The 15,035-nt window shown below is 40.3% G+C and overlaps 1 protein-coding gene across 5 annotated transcripts in view; it reads right to left on the bottom strand.

The window, feature by feature from the left end:
- The window catches only part of LOC139764875 (uncharacterized), a 41,974-nt gene that overhangs the window by 1,768 nt on the left and 25,171 nt on the right, over window positions 1–15,035 (bottom strand). For all 5 annotated transcript variants that reach the window (XM_071691917.1, XM_071691918.1, XM_071691919.1 and 2 more), the window contains 6 exons: window positions 13,880–13,946; window positions 8,987–9,091; window positions 5,567–5,656; window positions 4,143–4,286; window positions 3,082–3,234; window positions 1,831–1,926 (listed from right to left, as the gene is read on the bottom strand). In XM_071691917.1, the coding sequence (XP_071548018.1) occupies window positions 1,831–1,926; window positions 3,082–3,234; window positions 4,143–4,286; window positions 5,567–5,656; window positions 8,987–9,091; window positions 13,880–13,946 (655 nt within the window). The remainder of the gene's footprint in view (window positions 1–1,830; window positions 1,927–3,081; window positions 3,235–4,142; window positions 4,287–5,566; window positions 5,657–8,986; window positions 9,092–13,879; window positions 13,947–15,035) is intronic.

Below are 15,035 nucleotides of genomic sequence, written 5' to 3'. Positions count from 1 at the left end.
TTCCAGTGCTCTGGTAATATCATATGCATAACTGTTTCAAAGATACAGAAAATATCCGGTAAGCCATCAATTTTGACAAACTGAGAAAAAATGAAATATAACAGGATTGTGTTTGGCATCAACAATATAAACAGAATCTGGGTTTTCATAATTCATGGATCTCTCCAACTTCTCTCACTCAATCTGCATTTCATCTAACAAAACTTCCTCAATAAACTGACTTGGACAGGAGGGTGAGAGGTGAGCAAGGAAAAGTGAATTGGAACAATGTGGTATACCGGGGTCAATGTGCTGTCAATGGACTGAACCAGGGAATGTGAAACACCAAGGGTAAACCGTGGAAAGGTCTAAGGGGCCTAGATGTGGATAGGCAGCTGTGGTTTCAGTACATTACACATGAAAGCTAGAGACTGAGTGTGAATGAATGTTGAGTTCTGAATGAATGTGGCTTTTTAGTCTGTTTTCCTGGTGCTAACTTGCTGAAGAGGGTGGCAATGATGCCTTTGCCTGTGGAGTGGGGTGGCACCAGGAATGGACTGAAGGCAAGCAAGTATGAAAATGTATGTGTACATATAACTGTGTATATATATGTACATGTGTATTTCTTGATATGTATGTGTATGTAAATGTACATATAAGGGCATTTATGTATTATTTATTTATATACTTTAGATATCTGAGAGTGGATCTGGTAGTGGATGGAACCATGGAAGCGGAAGTGAATCATAGGGTGAGGGAAGGGGCGAAAATTCTGGGAGCCCTGAAGAATGTGTGGAAGTCGAGAACATTATCTCGGAAAGCAAAAATGGGTATGTGTGAAGGAATAGTGGTTCCAACAATGTTGAATGGTTGCGAGGCATGGGCTATGGATAGAGTTGTGCGCAGGAGGGTGGATGTGCTGGAAATGAGATGTTTGAGGACAATATGAGGTGTGAGGTGGTTTGATCGAGTAAGTAATAATAGGGTAAGAGAGATGTGTGGAAATAAAAAGAGTGTGGTAGAGAGAGCAGAAGAGGGTGTTTTGAAATGGTTTAGTCACATGGAAAGAATGAGTGAGGAAAGATTGACCAAGAGGATATATGTGTCAGAGGTTTAGGGAACGAGGAGAAGTGGGAGACCAAATTGGAGGTGGAAAGATGGAGTGAAAAAGATTTTGAGTGATCGGGGCCTGAACATGCAGGAGGATGAAACGTGTGCAAGGAATAGAGTGAATTGGAACGATGTGGTATACCGGGGTCGACGTGCTGTCAATGGATTGAACCAGGGCATGTGAAGCGTCTGGGGTAAACCATGGAAAGTTCTGTGGGGCCTGGATGTGGAAAGGGAGCTGTGGTTTCAGTGCATTATTACAAGACAGCTAGAGACTGAGTATGAACGAATGGGGCCTTTGTTGTCTTCTCCTAGCGCTACCTCGCACACATGAGGGGCCAGAGGGTTGTTATTCCATGTGTGGCGAGGTGGCGATGGGAATGAATAAAGGCAGACAGTATGAATTATGTACATGTGTATATATGTATATGTCTGTGTGTGTATATATGTGTATACATTGAGATGTATAGGTATGTATATTTGCGTGTGTGGACGTGTATGTATATACATGTGTATGTAATTGGGTCGGGCCATTCTTTCGTCTGTTTCCTTGCACTACCTCGCTAATGCGGGAGACAGCGACAAAGCAAAATAAATAAACAAAAATAAATATATATATGTGTGTGTACATGAGTTGATGAGTCATTCTTCGTCTGTTTCCTGGCACCACCTAACTGACATGAGAAATGGCAATCAAGTATTATAAAATAACAAAGAACAGCAGAAACCTATTTTCCATACCATTGCAAGGAAGATTTTTGGCTGGCCATCAGCATCAAGAGCTGTGAACCTCACGCTTTTGCTGCTTGCTCTCTCAACTGACATCTCTGCCCAAACCTGAAATAAGACAAATCAATAATTATAAACTTTTCTATACACCCCAACTATCTATTATAATAACCAAGACAATGATTAGCTGGTAACAAGGTCTGGTGCCAATATACATACAATCACAATGTGAAATGAACTGGTATCAAATCCAACATTTTCAAAAAGTGCACAAAATCAATCTTTTTCAAATCTAATGTTGAAGCCTCCATTCACATACATAAATCCTCATCAATGCCAGGTTTTAATATGACTGGAGGACAATCTAAGTTTTGGGGGTAAAAAAAAAAAAAAAAAAAAAAAAAAAAAAAAACTCTGAGAGACTTTGGGAACCCTAAGAGGCCCTTAACATACAGAAAGCTTCTGACAGTGTGTCAAGAGAGGCTGATCTTCAAGCTCCCCTCTTCTGGCTTTCTTTCCTCACTCTTGCTTCCTTTCGAGCTGTTTTATCTGTCCAGTCTTGTAAGCTCCTGCCCAATTCTATTGATGATCTCCATCTGCAGTTCCTGAGAACTGATTGTTTGCATGCCCTTGACATTAGTTGGATCATTCAATACTCAAATGCCATTGTATCACATAACTGTGTGGCTAATGGAAACTCATGGGTGGCTAACGTAATGTCTTTTTCCTTACACTGCAAAGCTTTGGAATTACTTCCCTTACAATCAGTCCCTATCAATCCTTACATGCTGTGGGACATACACAGCTGAATATGTGGGGAATGTCAGGAGGCATCTTACTTTGCTTGAATGTTTCTTAATTTACTGGTAATGTCATACTATATCACTTCAAACACAAACACAGAGATAAACATCCAAAAAAATTCCTTAAAAGGTCTGTGGTGCCTGGCTGCAGATAGGGGACTATGGTATCAGTACAATTCTTCACAACAGAGAGTGGATGTGAGAGAATGAAGTCACTCTTTGCCAGTTCCTGGCACCATCTTGCTCTGCATAAAATGGTAAAAAATGAAAACAAATTATGAATTATTACCAGTATAAGTCTACATCACACTATCCTTTGATGATTCAATCATTCTTTAGTAAATAAAGCTGGGGCAAGCCCAATGTATATGTAATCCAAAGAAAGAGGTGCCAATCTATAATAGGATCAATATGCTTCTCATACATAATATTAGTACCAAAATGTAAGTAAACTTCTAACCTTGGTATTAAGCATGACAGTCAAGGTGCCTTGTGTCCGGATGACGAGACGTGAGTGTATCTCCTGTCCTGCATCCCAATCGTTGAGGCGAAGGATACCCCTACCCCGCTCCTGCCATGTCCCACTTACCCAAGCATACAGCTTACAGTTCATCTGTTGAAAAATTACCAGATATAATTCTAAATGTGAAGGTCTTGCACCAAAGGCAGGTCTGCAACATGCAGAGTGCTGGGGGTGTGACAGGTAAATCAATTGCTATTTACATATGACACAGTTCTGGAGGCACACACTAGCAAAAAACTCCTTCACTCCAAAAGTTAAGACAATGTTTGGACCAGTGTGCATACAGTGAAAGATAAAGATAAATGTGAAAAAATAAGGTAATGAGGTGCAGTAGGGAGTAAAACGAGATTGAATGAAAAACACCTAAAAGGACTGCATTTCAGGAATCATGGGGGAGGAGTGAATCAATGGGTGGAAATGGTTGGCTAAAATCCTAGGTATGTTATGGAGAATGTGAAATGGAAGGTCACTGACTGTAAGGGGGGAATGGACTATGTTTGAAGGTATAATGGTTCTAGCACTGATGTATGGATACGAAAACTGGTCCTGAAATGCAAAAGAAAGGAAAAAGGCAGACATGCTAGAAAGAAAATGCTTTCAGATAAAATGTAGCACAAGCTGCTTGACTATGTAAGAAATTACTAGGAGGATACCATACAAAGATTTTATCTCAAATTCTTTTTACAAGAGCAAAAACCCCATACATCAAAGCTAAAATGCCATCAGTGTGTTGATCACACTAATGTGTAAGCAGCAGTTTCTTTGTATCTTGTACGTGAATTAAAGACAATGATAAAACAAGAAGAGGTAAAGGTATCAATGGTCTACAATTCAGTATCAACTTCATCCTAGTGTGAGGTCAAGACATCATAAGTTGCTATTTTAAGCTCATATGTGTCCCAGCAAGAAAGATGGGAAGGATAAGATACCATCAGTCAGAGGTTAGTCACACAACTCAGCAAGTCTATATGACACCATGAAATGCTCAAAACACTTACCTGCAAAACATTGGACTCATTCTCTTCCCCTGTGATAACTTCCACTTGGTCAAACTTTCTTTTCTGACTTTTTTCCTTTTCTGTTAACTCCCGTGAAGACTCCTCTAGAGACTGTCCACTGGTCCAAGAATTTTCATCACTTGGCTGCGTGGAATACAACATAAATCATTTCAGAAAAAAATAAACTGTATAAAAAATCTTAACTACTTCAGCAGAGAAAATTATAAATAACCAACTCAAGACACATAAGTAATGCAATAATTCTCTCATGATCAGACTTATATCCATTTTCCATAAGAGAAAGTATCTATATACCTATCTATCCAAACCTCTGACACCTGTTCCCTTCAAGAAATCTCTCAAGGAGATGGCCACAGCAAATCTCTACTTGTAAACTCCAGTGCTGCTTCTTAGCCTTTAGTGCCCCACATTTAACTGGCCACTGACAGAGAGCAATTTTAGTACAATGTTTTCAGAGGCTCCTACCTAATGTTCCTTCCTAATAAGAGAAAGCATGTACCCTTTCAAAGTATTTCAGATATAAACAGTTAAAACATTAACCCTTTCCATGTGAGAAACAACTTTCAACCAATTCACACTTTTGTTTGAGATGTTATTCATTCTAAAAAGGCATCTTTATGAGTGCAAACTGCGGTTGCTGTGTTAAGCATAAAATGTCGAAGACCACAAGACAGTCAGTCATATAGGACAGAAAACTGTTAGCTATGGTGACAACATCTGTCACTAACATCTCACAGTCTGTTTGTAACTGTTTGCCTCAGTCATTCTACAGTTGCATCAAATGGTGTATCCACACTTGTAAAAGTATTATGCAACTGCTCAAAGGTAAGACTGGCAAATATGGGTGTCTGACCAGGAATTTGCTGCATAAGTACGTCCCCTGTCCTAAACCACCACATGGGAAAGGCCATAAGGTAGTTCATTTAATGCGGTTTTCATAATTTCATAGCTTTTAGGTGTGTTTTAAACTGCTGATCATATATAAGCATATCATGGGTCACGTAGGACCTTCAGATATGCTAGTTTGTCTGTCAGTACGAGAAATGCAAAGATGTCCATCCTTCCTCTTCCATGTGGGATGAGCTTAAGCTACCTCATGGTATCAGTGAAAACTCGTTGTAATTGGTTTTTAATTGTAGTATAACTTTGTAGGGGCATTTGTATTCTCTAAAGGAAATTTTTCCACAATTCAAAATTCAGACCATGATTTTTCCACATACCATATGTGCACAGCGAAAAAGTAAAATTGTACTGTGTACTGCATGGAGAAGGTTCACTGCATGAAGAACCTTTCATGATACCTGAGTACTTTACGAACAGCTATCACTTCTTGAAGGTAAATTTTGGAATACAGTAAAGGATACTATCAGGGATAAACTAAAAAAAAAAAATACTTTCCGTACCAAAGATATTTCCGATGCTGCATCAGAAAAGAGATTCCCTGTGATTGGCCTCCCGTTGGTTGTGGCAATGCTGCTGGCAGAGTCTGGGGACTGTCAGGCAATAAATAAAACTTAAATATCATATAATATTATAATGAAATAAACAATCATCCATTACTAAAAAAATTATCTAGTCTATAAGTACCCAACTACCGCAACTACATTCACTGTACAATAATTAATCAACCATCTATTTAATGTATAAAAAATAATTTACCATAATATCTTACATGGAGTTGTGGGAGTATGTGATAGAATGTAAGAAAGTAAATTCTCGATTAATATGGGTAAAATTGAAAGTTGATGGAGAGAGGTGGGTGATTATTGGTGCATATGCACCTGGGCATGAGAAGAAAGATCATGAGAGGCAAGTGTTTTGGGAGCAGCTAAATGAGTGTGTTAGCGGTTTTGATGCACGAGACCGGGTTATAGTGATGGGTGATTTGAATGCAAAGGTGAGTAATGTGGCAGTTGAGGGAATAATTGGTATGCATGGGGTGTTCAGTGTTGTAAATGGAAATGGTGAAGAGCTTGTAGATTTATGTGCTGAAAAAGGACTGATGATTGGGAATACCTGGTTTAAAAAGCGAGATATACATAAGTATACTTATGTAAGTAGGAGAGATGGCCAGAGAGCATTATTGGATTACGTGTTAATTGACAGGCGTGCGAAAGAGAGACTTTTGGATGTCAATGTGCTGAGAGGTGCAACTGGAGGGATGTCTGACCATTATCTTGTGGAGGCTAAGGTGAAGATTAGTATGGGTTTTCAGAAAAGAAGAGTGAATGTTGGGGTGAAGGTGGTGAGAGTAAGTGAGCTTGGGAAGGAGACCTGTGTGAAGAAGTATCAGGAGAGACTGTGTACAGAATGGAAAAAGGTGAGAACAATGGAAGTAAGGGGAGTGGGGGAGGAATGGGATGTATTTAGGGAATCAGTGATGGATTGCGCAAAAGATGCTTGTGGCATGAGAAGAGTGGGAGGTGGGCTGTTTAGAAAGGGTAGTGAGTGGTGGGATGAAGAAGTAAGAGTATTAGTGAAAGAGAAGAGAGAGGCATTTGGACGATTTTTGCAGGGAAAAAATGCAATTGAGTGGGAGAAGTATAAAAGAAAGAGACAGGAGGTCAAGAGAAAGGTGCAAGAGGTGAAAAAAAGGGCAAATGAGAGTTGGGGTGAGAGAGTATCATTAAATTTTAGGGAGAATAAAAAGATGTTCTGGAAGGAGGTAAATAGGGTGCGTAAGACAAGGGAGCAAATGGGAACTTCAGTGAAGGGCGTAAATGGGGAGGTGATAACAAGTAGTGGTGATGTGAGAAGGAGATGGAATGAGTATTTTGAAGGTTTGTTGAATGTGTCTGATGACAGAGTGGCAGATATAGGGTGTTTGGGTCGAGGTGGTGTGCAAAGTGAGAGGGTTAGGGAAAATGATTTGGTAAACAGAGAAGAGGTAGTAAAAGCTTTGCGGAAGATGAAAGCCGGCAAGGCAGCAGGTTTGGATGGTATTGCAGTGGAATTTATTAAAAAAGGGGGTGACTGTATGGTTGACTGGTTGGTAAGGTTATTTAATGTATGTATGACTCATGGTGAGGTGCCTGAGGATTGGCGGAATGCGTGCATAGTGCCATTGTACAAAGGCAAAGGGGATAAGAGTGAGTGCTCAAATTACAGAGGTATAAGTTTGTTGAGTATTCCTGGTAAATTATATGGGAGGGTATTGATTGAGAGGGTGAAGGCATGTACAGAGCATCAGATTGGGGAAGAGCAGTGTGGTTTCAGAAGTGGTAGAGGATGTGTGGATCAGGTGTTTGCTTTGAAGAATGTATGTGAGAAATACTTAGAAAAGCAAATGGATTTGTATGTAGCATTTATGGATCTGGAGAAGGCATATGATAGAGTTGATAGAGATGCTCTGTGGAAGGTATTAAGAATATATGGTGTGGGAGGCAAGTTGTTAGAAGCAGTGAAAAGTTTTTATCGAGGATGTAAGGCATGTGTACGTGTAGGAAGAGAGGAAAGTGATTGGTTCTCAGTGAATGTAGGTTTGCGGCAGGGGTGTGTGATGTCTCCATGGTTGTTTAATTTGTTTATGGATGGGGTTGTTAGGGAGGTAAATGCAAGAGTCTTGGAAAGAGGGGCAAGTATGAAGTCTGTTGGGGATGAGAGAGCTTGGGAAGTGAGTCAGTTGTTGTTCGCTGATGATACAGCGCTGGTGGCGGATTCATGTGAGAAACTGCAGAAGCTGGTGACGGAGTTTGGTAAAGTGTGTGGAAGAAGAAAGTTAAGAGTAAATGTGAATAAGAGCAAGGTTATTAGGTACAGTAGGGTTGAGGGTCAAGTCAATTGGGAGGTGAGTTTGAATGGAGAAAAACTGGAGGAAGTGAAGTGTTTTAGATATCTGGGAGTGGATCTGTCAGCGGATGGAACCATGGAAGCGGAAGTGGATCATAGGGTGGGGGAGGGGGCGAAAATTTTGGGAGCCTTGAAAAATGTGTGGAAGTCGAGAACATTATCCCGGAAAGCAAAAATGGGTATGTTTGAAGGAATAGTAGTTCCAACAATGTTGTATGGTTGCGAGGCGTGGGCTATGGATAGAGTTGTGCGCAGGAGGATGGATGTGCTGGAAATGAGATGTTTGAGGACAATGTGTGGTGTGAGGTGGTTTGATCGAGTAAGTAACGTAAGGGTAAGAGAGATGTGTGGAAATAAAAAGAGCGTGGTTGAGAGAGCAGAAGAGGGTGTTTTAAAATGGTTTGGGCACATGGAGAGAATGAGTGAGGAAAGATTGACCAAGAGGATATATGTGTCGGAGGTGGAGGGAACGAGGAGAAGAGGGAGACCAAATTGGAGGTGGAAAGATGGAGTGAAAAAGATTTTGTGTGATCGGGGCCTGAACATGCAGGAGGGTGAAAGGAGGGCAAGGAATAGAGTGAATTGGAGCGATGTGGTATACAGGGGTTGACGTGCTGTCAGTGGATTGAATCAAGGTATGTGAAGCGTCCGGGGTAAACCATGGAAAGCTGTGTAGGTATGTATATTTGTGTGTGTGGACGTGTGTATGTACATGTGTATGGGGGGGGTTGGGCCATTTCTTTCGTCTGTTTCCTTGCGCTACCTCGCAAACGCGGGAGACAGCGACAAAGTATAAAAAAAAAAAAAAAAAAAAAAAAAAATCTTACATGGAATTAGGTCACTGCTGCATGATACATCAGCTACATATTTCAAAAGTTTGGTCGTTCAAAAGATTCTGTTGCTATATCTTACAGTCTACTAAAAAGGGACCTACTGGGTACAATTCTTCAGCTTCTTGTAGGAAAACAAGAAGTTCCCCACTGTGTGCAATGCATAACAAAACTTACACTGTGGCATGGAAAGAGAAAACCTACCCGTGCAATTTCTGACGCAGCATCAGAAAACAAGTTGCCAGTTTGTTTTTCTCCATTAGTGGTCCCTGCTGCATCAGATGAAGATGTTACTGAGCTCTCTGCACCCTGAGGAGGTAAGAGCAAATTAAGTTTTGATACACCAATCACCCATCAATACACAAGAATAAGCAGAAAGCTCCCCCTAAAATCATGACTACAGTTGAGAACTACACTTGCAATTCCAGATTGGATGATGGACATTTCAATTTCAATCACAGAAGTGAAGTTGGAAGGTACACTTCAATTCACATGATAAAAGTCACTAGCATAAGTTACCATTACAGGACATCTACTTATCTAACCACCGACTCTATTCCCATTTACATAGGATGAATCACAAGCCATCCATCCTTCTCTGAGAATTAACTTTGCAAAACTGGGATCCCCAACCCCACATGCTGGCAAAATGGTAGGGACAACTATTCATTTTGGTAACAACTACTACCCTACTAACATAGACTATTGCAGAACAATTGTTGAAAATTACAATTAAAATAAATGTCAAAGTTGAAGGTTACAAACAGTGAAATAAGGTGAAGGTTCCACTTACATTTACAGGATAAAGTATGAAGATTACATATAACAAAAAAAATTGAAACTACACTTACAATCACATGATACAAGCTGTATCAAACACAAACATACAATAAAGGTCTGAAGCCTACAATTACAACACATGGTAAAAAAATGCATGTTACATTTACTAAATGAAAACTGAAGGTTGCACTACAATCACAGGATAAAAGCTGAAGAATACACTTACAGTTGAGGGACAACAGTTGAAGGCTACAGTGACAATGAGAGGATAAAAGACTAAGGTGACACTTACAAACTACAGAACAAAAGCCGGGCATTACACTTACAATCACAGGAAAAAAGCTGAACACTTAATTTACAGTCACCAGATCAAAAGTGAAGATAACATTTACAAACACAAGAGATGAAATTCCACCAAATGTATAAGGTGAATGCATAATGAAATCATAGATGATAACTTGATTTTTTTTCATATGTATATTCGCCATTTCCCACATTAGCGAGGTAGAGTCGAGAACAGAGGACTGAGCCTTAAAGGGCAAATCTTCACTTGGCCCACTTCTCTTGATTTTTTGGAAAAATAAAAACTGGAGGGAAGGATTTTCAACAACTAATCACTATATTCTTTATTGATTAAATGTGTACTCCTTGTCTCTGAAGATTAGACTCACAAATATACATAATGAAATGCTTTTGCTGTTCTACGGCAATTACTTTTAGTTATGAACACTGCAATCTGAAAAGGCTCACTCCTCCATCCTCACTGTGATCTACTACAAAGTGAATTAATACACAATCTTTTCATGAATTATTGCTACATATATGCTACAATTCTAAAATAATCAAATTTCAACCCTGAATCTCTTTGTATACTTGATAGCTATTTTTTGCATCAATATACAATTTACTTCCTTGAATATTCTCTCATTAATACTTTTCTAATGTAAGACTGGGTACCCTATTACAACTGTCCAAAAATCATTAAAGTAACTGAGTAAATTCTGGGTTAACTGTTGCTTGGTTCTGCTTCCTACCCAAATCAACTGGTCCAAAAGTGCTGCTAAGCTAGCAAATTAGGCCACATTCAATGCTTTGCCATAACGGCATTTATGATCATACAGCTTGTAATTAATGGCTTTAGTGAAGGTCTTTTTAGTTCAGGTTTACAACACCGACCTACATTTTCTTTTTTTTTTTTTTTTTGCTTTGTCGCTGTCTCCCACGTTTGCGAGGTAGCGCAAGGAAACAGACGAAAGAAATGGCCCAACCCACCCCCATACACATGTATATACATACGTCCACACACGCAAATATACATACCTACACAGCTTTCCATGGTTTACCCCAGACGCTTCACATGCCTTGATTCAATCCACTGACAGCACGTCAACCCCAGTATACCACATCGCTCCAATTCACTCTATTCCTTGCCCTCCTTTCACCCTCCTGCATGTTCAGGCCCCGATCACACAAAATCTTTTTCACTCCATCTTTCCACCTCCAATTTGGTCTCCCTCTTCTCCTCGTTCCCTCCACCTCCGACACATATATCCTCTTGGTCAATCTTTCCTCACTCATTCTCTCCATGTGCCCAAACCATTTCAAAACACCCTCTTCTGCTCTCTCAACCACGCTCTTTTTATTTCCACACATCTCTCTTACCCTTACATTACTTACTCGATCAAACCACCTCACACCACACATTGTCCTCAAACATCTCATTTACAGCACATCCATCCTCCTGCGCACAACTCTATCCATAGCCCACGCCTCGCAACCATACAACATTGTTGGACCCACTATTCCTTCAAACATACCCATTTTTGCTTTCCGAGATAATGTTCTCGACTTCCACACATTCTTCAAGGCTCCCAGAATTTTCGCCCCCTCCCCCACCCTATGATCCACTTCCGCTTCCATGGTTCCATCTGCTGCCAGATCCACTCCCAGATATCTAAAACACTTCACTTCCTCCAGTTTTTCTCCATTCAAACTCATCTCCCAATTGACTTGACCCTCAACCCAACTGTACCTAATAACCTTGCTCTTATTCACATTTACTCTTAACTTTCTTCTTTCACACACTTTACCATACTCAGTCACCAGCTTCTGCAGTTTCTCACATGAATCAGCCACCAGCGCTGTATCATCAGCGAACAACAACTGACTCACTTCCCAAGCTCTCTCATCCCCAACAGACTTCATACTTGCCCCTCTTTCCAAAACTCTTGCATTCACCTCCCTAACAACCCCATCCATAAACAAATTAAACAACCATGGAGACATCACACACCCCTGCCGCAAACCTACATTCACTGAGAACCAATCATTTTCCTCTCTCCCTACGCGTACACATGCCTTACATCCTCGATAAAAACTTTTCACTGCTTCTAACAACTTGCCTCCCACACCATATATTCTTAATACCTTCCACAGAGCATCTCTATCAACTCTATCATATGCCTTCTCCAGATCCATAAATGCTACATATAAATCCATTTGCTTTTCTAAGTATTTCTCACATACATTCTTCAAAGCAAACACCTGATCCACACATCCTCTACCACTTCTGAAACCACACTGCTCTTCCCCAATCTGATGCTCTGTACATGCCTTCACCCTCTCAATCAATACCCTCCCATATAATTTACCAGGAATACTCAACAAACTTATACCTCTGTAATTTGAGCACTCACTCTTATCCCCTTTGCCTTTGTACAATGGCACTATGCACGCATTCCGCCAATCCTCAGGCACCTCACCATGAGTCATACATACATTAAATAACCTTACCAACCAGTCAACAATACAGTCACCCCCTTTTTTAATAAATTTCACTGCAATACCATCCAAACCTGCTGCCTTGCCGGCTTTCATCTTCCGCAAAGCTTTTACTACCTCTTCTCTGTTTACCAAATCATTTTCCCTAACCCTCTCACTTTGCACACCACCTCGACCAAAACAACCTATATCTGCCACTCTATCATCAAACACATTCAACAAACCTTCAAAATACTAACTCCATCTCCTTCTCACATCACCACTACTTGTTATCACCTCCCCATTTGCACCCTTCACTGAAGTTCCCATTTGCTCCCTTGTCTTACACACTTTATTTACCTCCTTCCAGAACATCTTTTTATTCTCCCTAAAATTTAATGATACTCTCTCACCCCAACTCTCATTTGCCCTTTTTTTCACCTCTTGCACCTTTCTCTTGACCTTCTGTCTCTTTCTTTTATACATCTCCCACTCAATTGCATTTTTTCCCTGCAAAAATCGTCCAAATGCCTCTCTCTTCTCTTTCACTAATACTCTTACTTCTTCATCCCACCACTCACTACCCTTTCTAATCAACCCACCTCCCACTCTTCTCATGCCACAAGCATCTTTTGCGCAATCCATCACTGATTCCCTAAATACATCCCATTCCTCCCCCACTCCCCTTACTTCCATTGTTCTCACCTTTTTCCATTCTGTACTCAGTCTCTCCTGGTACTTCCTCACACAAGTCTCCTTCCCAAGCTCACTTACTCTCACCACCCTCTTCACCCCAACATTCACCTACATAACCGCCTATTCATTTTTTTTTAATCAACCCCAAGACCCCTTTAAATGGGGTGCCGTGGCTTAAAGGTTATACTACAATCAGTAGCGGGAGAACAGGAGGCTACTTTTGGATAGAGAAGTTCCTTGGGGAGATTTTCCTCCTTTCCATTCACAGCTAATAATACAGCATCACTTGTAGTGTAACCATATGCAAGCAGAGTCACCTGCATCTTGCCATTTATGGATACCTCAGTGGAGCGAAAATCCCTGAGGTGACCTATAAATTTCAACTTATTTCCTTAATTCACATGAACACAAATATTTACATTATGAGGGCAGTAACTAAACAAATCATCACACTATTTCATTGTTCAAGCTCATTATTCACATTGAATGTCTGAAGAAACTGAAAAAGCTATCTTCTTTTCCAAAAGGTACATTGCATATCAGACACCAATATAGTTATGAAATAGTTCAAGGGAACACACAATTAACAAATAGGTTCAGTCTTTGGTGGCAAGCAGACCTGGAGAGGTGCTACACTGGGGTATGTTCACCATTTCTCACTCATTTAACCACAGGTCCATACTAAGCTACAATAACCTTTTCTCACCCTGTGGTGACACTATCTTGTTCAGTGTTGGAAACCTCACAAATGTATGTCCATGTCAGACTGCTGAAATGCTCTATTTTCCATAATTCTGAAGAGGCAACTGAAGGTGATAAATACTGCTCGTTATACAAAGATGGGAATTGTGCACTACTCACAGCAACTTTAGATTGTAGGTTCTGCCCGAAGATGAAGTTGTTGCTACCTAGGTTGGGACTGGATGAGCTGCAGGGAGAAGTTTGCACCTTTAAAATCTTGACTTGTGATATGCCTTAGCAATAGAACAAGTCTACTAAAGTCTCAATTGAAACCTTTTGCCTATTACCATCCTTAACAATAATCAAAAATTAATACATAAAGTAAACTCTTCACTTTCCCTGTACCACATCATTACTGGATTTATCTACATTTTCTATACAAAAGAAAAGTTGTAATCAATGATCATGTTCAGCAGGGTTCATTGGAAAAGAGCCCTGACAAACAACTTCAGTTAATTCAAATACTGTATTAGGAAAATCACTTAGAGTGAGCTGATTTATTTTCAAATTAATTCTTAAAGTCTCGTATATCAAAATATTTTCAATATAATTTCTTTTTCCAACAATGTTACATAGTTGTAAGGCATGGCTATAGATAGGGTTGTGTGGAGGAGGGTGGGTGTGCTGGAAATGAGATGTTTGAGGACAATATGTGGTGTGAGGTGGTTTGATAGAGTAAGTAATGAAAGGGTAAGAGAGATGTGTGGTAATAAAAAAACTGTGGTTGCGAGAGCAGAAAAGGGTGTATTGAAATGGTTTGGTCATTTGGAGAGAATGAGTGAGGAAAGACTGACAAAGAGGATATATATGTCAGAGGTGGAGGGAACGAGAGAAGTGGGAGACCAAATTGGAGGTGGAAGGATGGAGTGAAAAAGATTTTGAGCAATCACAGCCTGAACATACAGGAGGGTGAAAGGCTTGCAAGGAATATAATGAATTGGAATGACGTGGTATACCAGGATCGACGTGCTGTCAATGGATTGAACCAGGGCATGTGAAGCATCTGGGGTAAACCATGGAAAGTTTTGCAGGGCCTGGATGTGAAAAGGGAGCTGTGGTTTCGGTGCATTACACATGACAGCTAGAGACTGAGTGTAAACAAATGTGGCCTTTGTTGTCTTTTCCTAGCGCTACCTCACACACACGTGGGGGAAGGGGGGGGTGCCATTTCATGAGTGGCAGGGTGACAGCAGGAATGGATGAATGCAACATGAATGTACACTTTGAAATGTATAGGTATGTATATGTGCGTGCGTGGGCATTTATGTACATACAT

The sequence above is a fragment of the Panulirus ornatus genome, chromosome 51 (genome assembly GCF_036320965.1).
Source record: "Panulirus ornatus isolate Po-2019 chromosome 51, ASM3632096v1, whole genome shotgun sequence".
Lineage (NCBI taxonomy): Eukaryota > Metazoa > Arthropoda > Malacostraca > Decapoda > Palinuridae > Panulirus > Panulirus ornatus.
This window is presented reverse-complemented; position numbering and strand designations above follow the sequence as displayed.